The sequence below is a fragment of the Salvelinus sp. IW2-2015 genome, linkage group LG2 (assembly GCF_002910315.2).
Source record: "Salvelinus sp. IW2-2015 linkage group LG2, ASM291031v2, whole genome shotgun sequence".
Taxonomy (NCBI): Eukaryota; Metazoa; Chordata; class Actinopteri; order Salmoniformes; family Salmonidae; genus Salvelinus; species Salvelinus sp. IW2-2015.
Window position 1 is genome coordinate 31362980 of NC_036839.1, and position 12807 is coordinate 31375786.

General features: G+C 42.1%; 1 protein-coding gene across 4 annotated transcripts in view; it reads right to left on the minus strand.

Annotated features, from left to right (window-relative positions):
* The window catches only part of LOC111978180 (LIM and senescent cell antigen-like-containing domain protein 1), a 31374-nt gene extending 21981 nt beyond the window's left edge, over positions 1–9393 (minus strand). Inside the window, exon 1 of one of the 4 annotated variants that reach the window (XM_024008146.2) lies at positions 9129–9393. In XM_024008146.2, the coding sequence (XP_023863914.1) occupies positions 9129–9166 (38 nt within the window). In that variant the 5' untranslated portion in view covers positions 9167–9393. Of the gene's footprint in view, positions 1–2819; positions 3288–3825; positions 4260–6447; positions 6583–9128 lie in introns of those variants that run through there. The other 3 variants (XM_024008128.2, XM_024008136.2, XM_024008120.2) reach the window with 3 other exon arrangements.
* Between the last annotated feature and the right edge of the window lie 3414 nt (positions 9394–12807).

The following is a 12807-nucleotide window of genomic DNA, read 5'->3' on the forward strand; positions in this document are numbered from 1 at the left end:
ACTGTATCACAATTCCAGTGGGTCAGAAGTTTACATACACTAAATTGACTGTTCCTTTAAACAGCTTGGAAAATTCCAGAAAATGTCATGGCTTCACAAGCTTCTGATAGGCTAATTGACATAATTTGAGTCAGTTGGAGGTGTACCTGTGGATGTATTTCACGGCCTACCTTCAAACTCAGTGCCTCTTTGCTTGACATCATGGGAAAATCAAAAGAAATCAGCCAAGACCTCCACAAGTCTGGTTCATCCTTGGGAGCAATTTCCAAACGCCTGAAGGTACCACGTTCATCTGTACAAACAATAGTACGCAAGTCTAAACACCATGGGACCACACAGCCATCATACCGCTCAGGAAGGAGACGCGTTCTGTCTCCTAGAGATGAACGTACTTTGTTGCGAAAAGTGGAAATTAATCCCAGAACAACAGTAAAGGACCTTGTGAAGATGCTGGAGGAAACAGGCACAAAAGTATCTATATCCACAGTAAAACGAGTCCTATATCAACATAACCTGAAAGGCCGCTCAGCAAGGAAGAAGCCACTGCTCCAAAACCGCCATAAAAATGTCCTCTGGAGAAATGTCCTCTGGTCTGACGAAACAAAAATAGGACTGTTTGGCCATAATGACCACCGTTATGTTTGGAGGAAAAAAGGGGAGGCTTGCAAGCCAAAGAACACCATCCCAACTGTGAAGCACGGGGGTTGCAGCATCATGTTGTGGGGGTGCTTTGCTGCAGGAGGGTCTGGTGCACTTCACAAAATAGATGGCATCATGAGGAAAGGAAAATTAGGTGGATATATTGAAGCAAAATCTCAAGACATCAGTCAGGAAGTTAAAGCTTGGTCGCAAATGGGTCTTCCAAATGGACAATGACCCCAAGCATACTTCCAAAGTTGTGACAAAATGGCTTAAGGACAACAAAGTCAAGGTATTGGAGTGGCCATCACAAAGCCCTGACCTCAATCCTATAGAACATTTGTCGGCAGAACTGAAAAAGCTTGTGCGAGCAAGGAGGCCTACACACCTGACTCAGTTACACCAGCTCTGTCAGGAGTAAATGGGCCACAATTCACCCAACTTATTGTGGGACGCTTGAACTTGAAACATTTTACCCAAGTTAAACAATTTAAAGGCAATGCCACCTAAAACTAATTGATTGTATGTAAACTTCTGACCCACTGGGAATGTGATGAAAGAAATAAAAGCTGAAAGAAATCATTCTCTCATTTCACATTCTTAAATAAAGTGGTGATCTTAACTGACCTTTTACTAGATTTAAATGTCAGGAATTGTGAAAAACTGAGTTTAAATGTATTTGGCTAAGGTGTATGTAAACTTCAACTGTAAATATTACCACTAACTTTTTTTCTATCTTTATTTCCCAAACACAATTCAACATAATCGCTTTTTTGTCTTTTAATAATTTTAAGCATCTTTTAACACAGGCTTAACGCCTAACAAACACTTTGTACTTTTTGAAACACTTTTAACATAGGCCAGGCCCTGTTGTTACCTCATCTCAGCAATAATTCCTAGCATTACACCTGTGAAGAAAACACTTACATTTGCTCAACTTGCCATAAGCTCAACTTAGTCCGTGAAATGATGACCTCTTTATAAATATTTGGTCAAATTATTAATTTGGTGGATGGTTTCCTAGAAACGAGTGCGGCTCAACTTACCCCACTCTCCCCTAATGGAGAAATGTAAAGGCTGTATTGGCATTACCTGCTACACAACAAGGGGAAAGCCTGTGGCTGTGCACCTCAAACCAACGGCACAGAAAAGTGGAAGAAAGTAGAATGTAGGTGATCTTTTTAGACATGTTAGTTATTTTTGTGCAAAGTGTACTGTATCTCACACATTAACCTCCGTGTTTTGCTTTCGTTCCCAACGTCCATAAAACCTTAGCCCTGCCCCTCTGCCCTACTGGCATAATTTCAGATTTCCATTTCCTGCTGAGGGCTGAGCGAAAGGAGGAGGGTTTGGGAGGATGTGTGGCAGCCTGGGATGTGAACCGTGTGTTTGTGGGTCATATGTGAAGGACACATAGCAGGAACACACCACTACAACCAATGATGTCACAGCAGAGAGACCAGGTGACCTCATGTTCTGTTACTAGCTCAGTTCTGCTGACAAAGCACTTCAGTGCATCATGTTTAGCAGTGAAGGCTGGTGTGTGTGTTTGTGATATGACACATGTCTGACCCTTGGGAGAGATGCAGACCTCTAATTACAGCAGGATCAGGGGCAAAGAAAGGGGGAGGATGGGTAGAGAGACAGAAGGAGAGGGAAAAAAGTGTTATTGTCACATACACCGGATAGGTGCAGTGAAATTAGTATTTTTACAGGGTCAGCCATAGTAGTATGGTGCCGCTGGACCAAATTAGGGTTAAGTGCCTTGCTCAAGGGCAGATCGACAGATTTTTCACATTGTCGGCGCAAGTATTTGAACCAGCGACCTTTTGGTTACTGGCCCAACACTAACCTCTAGGCTACCTGCCGCTCTATGGGAAGGTAGAAGCCTGGAGAGAAAGAGAGAGAGAAAGAGAGCAGGAAGAGACAGAGAGAATGGAGATGTTCTATTCCAAAATTGGTACCTTGTTTTAAAAACAGCCTCTCTTTTTCCCTTTCAACATGCCTCCCCATGCCTATCGGTTGGTATTGTTGAAACAGTGAGGACAGGGGTGTATTCATTAGTCTGATTCCATTGCAAAACGTTTTATCTGTTGAAAAATGGTTTGCAATGGAAACCGTTTACTTTAGGAACCAAAAAGAAGCACATAGCAAACGGAATAAAACGGGGAGGGACCTACCTGAATTTGTCCAATAGAAACTCTTGTTTTCGTTGCAAATGTTTTAGGTTTGGAGTAAACGGTTTCCGCTGAAAAATGTGTTGCTGTTCTAAACCCCCCTCAGACAGGATCCGCACACAACCCATAACCAAAATGTACATACACGTTGTCTAAACAGACTGTTACCATGGTTACTCCATGAATATCAGTCTGAAATAAATCGCTGTAAAAAAGACGCAATAGTCTCTATATGCCAGAATATGGAGAGTGGCCCCTTCACAGGCCTGGGATCTGGCGGTAGGAAGTGAAGATATAGGGTAACCACAGGAAAGTGTTGTTTACCCAACTTTTTAAAGCGCCGGTAAGTTTTGTTGCTTGTTTTTTTTCTTCTTCATCTCCTGATGCATTTCACATGATTAACAATATGTAAACAATAGCCGAATGTGATCAAAAGTTGTCGACCAAAGCGTGTTCCCTCGCAATCAGCTGGAAGTGCTTGTGAAATTTGCCAGCTGATTGCGTGGGACAGCCTTTGGACTGTGCTTCGGTTAAACTCGGCCATTGTTGACTTATTGTCCAAGTCGCATGCGAATTACGTCAGCATTGTAAATACAAACCGACATACAGACCAGCGTACTGAAAGTTAGGTGAAAAACACTACTCTGTGGATATTTTGTCTGTGTACCTCGTACATATGGACAAAATCAGCAGACAACAGGTAAAGTAAGTTAATTTGAAGTTTATTCAACAGTCTGACTAGCGATGGGACCGTTCACAAAAAGTGAGCCTACATGTTAGAGACAAGAGAGGAGTCTTCCACTCTCGGATATCTTTGAGGCTAGCATACACAGGCCACACAGACCAGGTTATCTGCCTCTCTACAACACAAAGGACACCAACAGATGGTGACTCATCAAGGATTAACCTTAACCATCCCCCACTACAGTACACTTTGCTGACCTGCTGCCTGTTTGCTCTGCAGTCTGGTCAAATAGAGAGAAATCAGAGCGAGAGAGAGGAGTCTCACCTGAGGCTGTTACTAGCTATGCTTTCATAGCTGTCAGGTCTCTCCTGTCTGCGTCTGTACAGGTCTGAGTTAGACAACTCCTTCAGCCGCAGAGAGTTCATCCCTCCCTCCCTCCCTCCGTCCGTCCACCGGGACACGGATACAAACTCAGTCAGTAATCCTCCTCGTGTGTGTGATCAGTAAGTTCCAAAGCTCGACAGGCCGACAACCAGCACTGACCCCCACCAGTCTCCTCTCCAAGCCCAGAACAGCAGCTCACACCTGGGAAGCCCTTAGCAGAACAGTCCACACGCTCTCCTGGAACAGCCGGCTACTACATTCCACACTCCCTCTATCTCTGACAAACACACACCTTCAGGCACACATCTAGAGGAATGACCTATCAGGGGTGTGGCTCTGATCCAACACACCTATCAGCTCCTCACTCCACCCAAATTCTCAGCCTTAAGGCAGGTGTGTATTCATTACGCCGATTCCGTTGCAAAACGTTTCTAAACGGAACAAAACGGGGAGGGACCTAACTGAACTTGTCCAATAGAAACTCTAATTTTCGTGAGAGATCCCTTCCACTGATCAACCCAACATGACGGTTAGTTGATGTTGATATGTTGTTGATAAGTTGTCTACAGTGCAGCCTCTATCTTCCTGTAGTCTCTCTCTCTGTCCCCAGTCTCTCTCTGTCTCAGTCTGCCTAAGAGAGAGGTCTCTGTGATAGAAGTGTGTTTCCTGCCCATTGTTCAGTTAATTGATAAAAGCATAAACAGTCAGTGGCCCCTTCACAGACCTGGGATCTGTAGTAAATACTAATAAATATCAGCAGAGGTGAACTAAACTGACAATATAGATGTATTCCTAAGGACTATTACGTAATAGAACTTCTCATCCTCTCAGATTTCCTCAGGATACCAAACAGCGCCATTGGAGCCCCAAGTAATGAACCAATCCAACCTGTGTGTGTACTGTGTATTCAGTTTCCTATGTATTCACACCCTCCTTAGCACATTTGTAAAACTGTACACTGAACTCTTCAGACAGGGCAAACACACACACACAGGGCCAGAGCCTTGCCCGAAGAGTTCAGAGTTTACATGGTCACTATGGTGTGGTGACAGAGTGATGGCTGCTCTGACACCACAATAACACCTTTTCCTCTTCCTGTTTGGGACTTTAGTGTGTGTGTCCATTCATGTTACTGCAGCCAATATCACAGTCCCTAACCCCACCCATATCAGACCAGTGTCAATCTCTACACCAACATGAGAACAACCCAATCAAACACTTGCATTAGGGTAAGAGAGCCATACACGACCTGTAACATCACAGCAAATAAAGAGTTGTCACAAACAAATAAACACACAGACAGAGAGGAGCAAAGAGAGTTCTACACAGAGGACCAGAGACACAGGCAGGTCCTGGTGTAGCAGACTACTAGAAAGGCTAAAACATTTGACGGTATGGGTCTCCAGTAACTAAACAATGACCCACACAGGGACAACACAACTGTCCAAAATGACAATTGAAATGCCATAGAGTGGTATACTTGCCTTTTACTCAGTGTTGATGTGATTTGTGAGTCTGCCTTCAGCACATTATGACTAAATGCCTTAATTTGATATTGTTCCTCTTGCTCAGAGAATGTTATTGGCTAATACAATGAGAGAGGTAAGTGTGTGAGTGTGTGCATGCGTGTGTGTAAAGAGAGAGATATAACTATCTTTAGGGCATGGGTGTCTCTAGAGACAACACACCCAGCAGACACACACACACAGAACATTCATTTACATGAAATTCACACATGAACGCAACTATTACATTTATATGACAAACTAGCTGCAACTATAAAATATCTAACCTGTGGGGGGAAGACGTGATGGTGGTGATGATTGCTGTAAATTGATCATAATAATAAAAGCGAGTAGGCTAATGCCCAAAATAACATTCACAGTTAGTGAGAGTCTCTTTAGTATCCTGAGAGGCCTGAGGCTATAAGGATATCAGCTGAGTACGAAAATTAAGCATGTTCAGCAGGAATGTGATGACTGGCTGAAAGACACACACTACACACACCTCCCCTTAGGGTCCTCTTAATGCTGCCTTTGTAGCCACTACATTCCAGTCCTAGTTTAGAGGGTAGAGCTGGGGTGTAGGCCGCCAGCCACTTTCTAACTGACTGACTGCAACACTGACACATTTGAGTACTGTGATCAGCTGTCCATGAGATTTACTTGGTTGATATAATTCATTCTTTCTATGGAACAAAACGTGATTTCTGCATAGATTTCCCAAGACAAACAAGAGTGGTATCAGCCAGAGGAAAGCCAAGTAAATGAATGTCCAAATCCACCAAAACATGAAAAAACTGCCACTTTCTGGATATCACAGGTACTGCAGTCTTATAGACCAATGCTGCCCTCAGATTTCCAGCCATCTGGTTGGAAATATTTTTTGACATTTCTTTCAAAGAGACATTGAATTAACATAACTAAGATGAAGAGTGGGCTACTGAGCTACAAACTCACTAATACTTTATTCAACAATCAAGATCTGAAGATCTGATACTGCAGATTGTGTAGGTTGCATGTAGAAGAAACAGAAAAATATAACAAAATATGAATGTCTTACCAAAGTATTTTGTTAGGCTGCTGTGAGGTTGCTGCTGTTGTTGTTGTCACTGCTGTGTCCCTACTGTGTCTTCTTTTACTGTGTCTGTTGCTATCTCTGCCTCTGCTCACCCACATCACTTCCTATTTGGCTGCCTGGAAGGCCTGCCTGTGGTTGGCGTGATGATGGAGCGTGTGTGTTTGTGTGTGTACATGCATGTGTGTGTGGCTGAGTGTTGGTGGCTGACTGACTCATAGGGTGCAGTCTGTTCAGTGATTGAGGACAGGGATAAGGGTGGAGAGAGCTGGCTGTATGTATCACTGCAGCCATAGTCAGGGCTAGAGTAGGGTCAGGGCTAGGGAGGGAGTGGGCTGTGTGCATTACAAAATATTGTCTTTGTTTATTGTGTGTGTCACAGGAAGATACCAGGAATAGGTTTGTGTTGGATCACTCACAATACCACACTGAGACCACACAGACATTTGGGAAGCAGAGCCACTGCTCCTCTCAACTCATTTCACCAATGCTGTTGTCTACTGTGACCACCGGAGGGCGATATACACATGAACCCACACAGACTGAATAGGAGACTGAAATGTGGGAGTGAGCCAAGTAAGTGCAAATGTAACGGTTTGGTAAACCATCGTTAATGTGATGAGTAACCTTGCCTGAGACCTAAATAGTTACATTAGCTCCAGAAATATTTCATACAATTGTCTCAATGTCATGCTGGAAACTTGTGACTAATAATGTTATATGCCATTCCAATGCAAGACAGAGACTGGGAACCTGCCTGGTAAGCCTTGATTGTGTAAACAGACATGATTCAGTCTAAATCCAGAATCGGATAAGACTTGCCATACTACTATGGCACTAGTTTATTCAGGCTCTGGACAGAAATTCTACTATATTAAAAAGGTCAAAGCTGCTAATAAATTGGGCAGGGAAAGTACAAATATGAACAATTCCAGGAAAAAAACAAGGTATACCAAATGTGTAAATGTACAAATATGTGTGACAGCTAGAGAAGCTATCTGACTGACAGTAGCTCTGATGTCCAATGTTCCCACAGAGCTCATTCCTAGTCAGGATGGAGCACTGAAAGACAGAGAGACTCAGGAGACTAGAGAGACATCCGCTCTCCACATCATGACCTCTCCTCTCTCTCCCCCTCCCTCCCTCCCCAACAGCAGCTCAGGACAGGAAATTATATACGGAGTGTGAGTGTGAATGTTTGTTTGTGGGGGCAGACAGTGCAGGGGAGACAAAATGCATCACAGAGCCTGTTGTACGTATGTTGGGTGAATGTGGCCCGGTGAATGAGTACAGGATAAAACGTTGTCCTTCCTGATAGGAGCAGAGATCCCGGATCTAAATAAAGTAACACACACACACGGGGGTGGGGTGGTAATTAACAAGCCAGGAAGTGGGTCTGCTGAAACGAATGTGTCTCATGGGGCAGAATGGAAGTACAGTAACCACTAACAACTTAATGGTGGGAGATAGTGAATATGATGATGCTGAGACAAACCTGGACAGTATGGATATGCAGCTCCTGCCCTGTACTGTATGTAAGTATACTATGGACTTAGGTCTGGACCTTTATGGCTGCATTTACATTTTCCCACTAATTGTTCTTTTGACCAATCACATCAGCTCTTTTCACATCAGATCTGATTGACAAAAAAAACTATTAGTGAAAAAAGATCAGAATTGGGCTGCCTGTGTAAACACAGCCTAAACACTGTTGTCCTAATGACCACAACAAGGTGTCAAATGGTCCCAGGCCTAGGCTACTTCAGTCTAGTCTCATATACTAGACGTAAATAGTAAATGTAAATCCGGGACACTCAAATTAGTATGATATGTTACATTTGGTATGGTTACATAAAACAGGTTACTTATGGCAAAAATGAAAGTATGGTGGTTGGTCTGGGTGGGCGTATAACGTGAACGTCTAGCAACCCAAAGGTTGCGTGTTCGAATGTCATCACTGTAAAATTTTGCTAATTAGCAACTACTTAATTTTTTTTGCTACTTTGCATGTTAGCTAAGCCTTCAACCTAACGCCTAACCTTAACCCCTACCCTAGCTAACATTAGCCTCCTAGCTAAAGTTCGTGACAACAAATTGGAATTCGTAACATATCCTACGTTTAGCAAATTCCCTAAAATATTGTACTAATTGCAATTAACATATTGTATGAATTGCAATTCGTAACATATCATACAAAATGGATGATGGACATCCACAAATTGTTGCAATTCGTAACATATCATCCGAAGTTTGCAACAAGTAGGTCTACAACTGTAAAGTACAACTCTACAATCTAATTCAGGCTTTAAATGTCAGCAAAGTAGCCCCCCTGCAGAGCAGCAAATAAAATACGTGTTCATATATCTCATTGTGAATAGGCCTAACCAGATTGATCATGATTACTCCATGTTGTTCAGTAGGCTATCCTATAAACTCTATAAACGAAAGTAGGCCGCGTTGTGATTGTTACATTACTTCAGTGGCCACACCCTACACTGCATCAACTCTTCTGTGCGCGACTCGCAGACAGCGCTGATCCAGGTCATTGAATGCAACAGGCTGCATTTTCGTTTGTCAAGAGTCAACAGACGTCGAATAATACTCTACAAACTCTTTATAGAAGCAGATTTGGTTCATCATACAGTTATTTTCTGTCCAGTGCTCACCCGTTGCCGTTGGTCATTTCTTCTACCATCCCCAACATCTTCTGTACTGCAGGAGTTTCGTCTCCACCAGCCTTTCCCCCCCAGATGTTTGCGTCTCGATGGGATGTTTTTAGATAGACTACTGTTAACAAGAGACACTTTCTTTGTAATGGCGAATGAGCCTCGCCTGTTTCTCTATCAGTGTACAGTCTGGCTACTGCGCTAAAATGTAATTTAACAGGACTAGACCCGCCCTCTCGGGAACTTCACATTTTAGTCAAGTCATCCATGTTGGGACCACAGTAGGCTAGCCTTTACTGTAAATACCGACGAGACAGATGCATATCAGGGGGTTAATATCCTACCTAGAAATACATTTACTGGAAACCGTCAACCCTCATGCACTAACTGTTCTTATTTCATTGCGCTGTTTAGGTCCATTTCCAAAATATTTTCCCGCTAAACATGGCGCGATGAAATCTTCCCGAGCAGCACCGGTTTTCCACAGAAGCACCGTTCAGTAAAACATAACATTATATTTGGGAAACTATTTCACAGGAATTTGAGCTCTAAAGTTATCATTCCTGTGTGCCATTGGGGGCTCAGTTGGGCGCTCCTCGAAAGTGTAGCCTAATTTATGTTTTAATAAGCGTTCGATCAAATTAAGAAAACATGAAATTCAACCATAAAATAGACACTAATGTAGCCTATAACTTTGAAATACATAGCCTACTAGTGCTCATTGTGCTTACGTCATGTAATTGGGAATATATTTCCTTAAAAGGAAGTATTTCCCGAATGAGAAAAACATCTGGAAGGTCTTTCTCTAGGCTATCCCTTAGAAATAAAAAGGATACATAATGAGTGTGTGTTATAATGGACATTTTCACTCCAGATCACTTTATTTAATGAACAAAAATCTTTAACACAGTAAATATTTATTTTATTTGACGTGTGTATTCACAGTTAAATAATAAGGATTGTGGTTAGGCTCCTTATTGCAGGTCTCCTCTTCATAAAATGGTAGGTCTAAAACGTAAGCTTATATTTGGACTTATTTGTCCTTTTGTAAAACACTTCTTACCCAGAATACTACAAGACATCAACTTCAACCAAACTGTGAGGACTGGAAACCCTCACCAGTGTACTACAAAAATCAGTAACCATTTTTAATCTTAGGCTATAGCCTAATAAATCTCTTAAAATAAAATGTTCCATCATTAACGCAATACTTTCCCTAACGATTCATTAAAAGTACATTCAGTTATTCCCATGTATTACTGGTCCCCCCAATCTTCCCTCATTCGTTAATAAGAAGCAGAAGCAGCTGCCTTAGGAATGATACAGAACAATGATATTAGCATATAACCCTGGGTAAGAGATGTGCCAGTTCAGATTTGCCCCCTTATTCCCAATATATGGGAAATAGGGTGCAATTTCAGATATAAAGCACTCCCATATGACTACAGAGCAAAGCAGAGACTGGTGTTTTACCCAACCACTGATATCCAGAACCATTTCTGCATGTTTGGTTAAGTTGGAAAAGACGCAGCCCCACATTGTAAAAACATGGTAATTACACAGTAAATACATAGTAATTACTATATACACAGAGTACAAAACACTGGGAAAACCTGCTCTTTCCATGACAGACTGACCAGGTGAAACTAGGTGAAAGCTATGATCTCTTATTGATGTCACTTGTTAAATCCACTTCAATCAGTATAGATGAAGGGGAGGAGACAGGTTAAAGATGGATTTTTAAGCCTTGAGACATGGATTGTGTGTGTGCCATTCAGAGGGTGAATGGGTAAGACAAAATATTTAAGAGCTTTTGAACGGGTTATTGTAGTAGGTGCCAGGCGCACCGGTTTGAGTGTGTCAAGAACTGCAATGCTGCTGTTATTTTTCACACTCAAGTTTGCCATGTGTATCAAGAATGGTCCACTACCCAAAGGACATCCAGCCAACTTGACACAACTGTGTGAAGCATTGGAGTCAACATGGACCAGCATCCCTTGTAGAGTCCATGCCCCTACGAATTGAGGCTGTTCTAAGGGTAAACAATGGTGCAACTCAATATTAGGAAGGTGTTCTTAATGTTTTGTACACTCAGTGTATATTTACATATATTTAAGTTGTTCCCAATTACAGATTATGTACCTACATATTACCAGAGAATCCTTTGGTATGTAATATTGATACATCAAAATAAATGAAATAGGTGTGAATTTGAACATGTGAATATTGTCAATTCATCACATATGTATTTATCATTTAGCAGACACTCATATCCAGAGCGACTTACAGGAGCAATTCGAATTAAGTGCCTTGCTCAAGGGCTCATCAACAGATTTTTCACCTAGTCGGCTCGGGGATTCGAACCACCAACCTTTTGGTTACTGGCACAACACTCTTAAAGCAAATTTATGCTTGATCCAAAGGCTCCCTATGTAGGGTGTGACGCAATTGCGGAACCTCCGGAGGCATGAAAAGGCCAAACTGAGCTCCGTACCACATTTCCGTGCGCCTCCCAAATGTATTAACAATGTGGAGGGCTCCGTATAGCTCCGATATGGCATGAATGGTTGACGGTAGGTGGGGGCGGGAGGTCCTGTATAAACACAAACTCACTTAATTGACAACTTCCTTCACAACAGCTCTGCGAAGCGCAAGAAGTATGAATACCTGACTTCTGCAGAGGCCATATCACCATAAATGCTGCAGGGCAAATGTAGATGTCAGATTGACCATACAGTGCCTTTTAATTGCTAGGCTACCTGCTGCCCTGTATCAGACCTATAATGAGTGAGCAATGAAAACAGATGGTCAAATCTGTAACAACAGTCATAGTTCACTTCATGAATTGTTGTAAAACTTAAGTGTTGCTTGGAATTGATTGTTACAAGCAACAAAAATCTATCGTATAAAAATAATCCCAGTAATGACTGAGGTATTGGTGAATTAACCCACCATAAATGGTTCAGTAACGTACCATCAGCTAAAAAAAAGAGTACTGGCTTACATTGCTGACTACTGGCTTTTTTTCAAGTAGATGGATGATCATCAATATATTAAGACTTTTTAATTACTCAGTTGATCAGACATATGGACCAGATGAAAGTGAAGGCAGGTAGAAAGAGGACATTGGTTGATGTGTGTGTGTTCATCTGATGCCTGACCAACTGTGTAGGTAGGAGGTCCATCCTGAGCCTCTAGCTCCTCCCACCTCCTCCTCACCTGCAGCAGAAAGAGAACGGGTTAGAAATGCAGGGAAGACACTGCAGTATCAACACAGTACCTAGTATACAGTTGAAGTCGGAAGTTTACATACACCTTAGCCAAATACATTTGAACTCAGTTTTTCACAATTCCTGACATTTAATCCTAGTAAAAATGCCCTGTTTTAGGTCAGTTAGGATCACCACTTTATTTTAAGAATGTGAAATAATAATAATAATAGCAGAGAATGATTTATTTCAGCTTTTATTTCTTTCATGACATTCCCAGTGGGTTAGAAGTTTACATACACTCAATTAGTATTTGGTAGCATTGCCTTCAAATTGTTTTACTTGGGTCAAACGTTTCGGGTAGCCTTCCACAAGCTTCCCACAATAAGTTGGGTGAATTTTGGCCCATTCCTCCTGACAGAGCAGGTGTAACTGAGTCAGGTGTGTAGGCCTCCTTGCTCGCACACGCT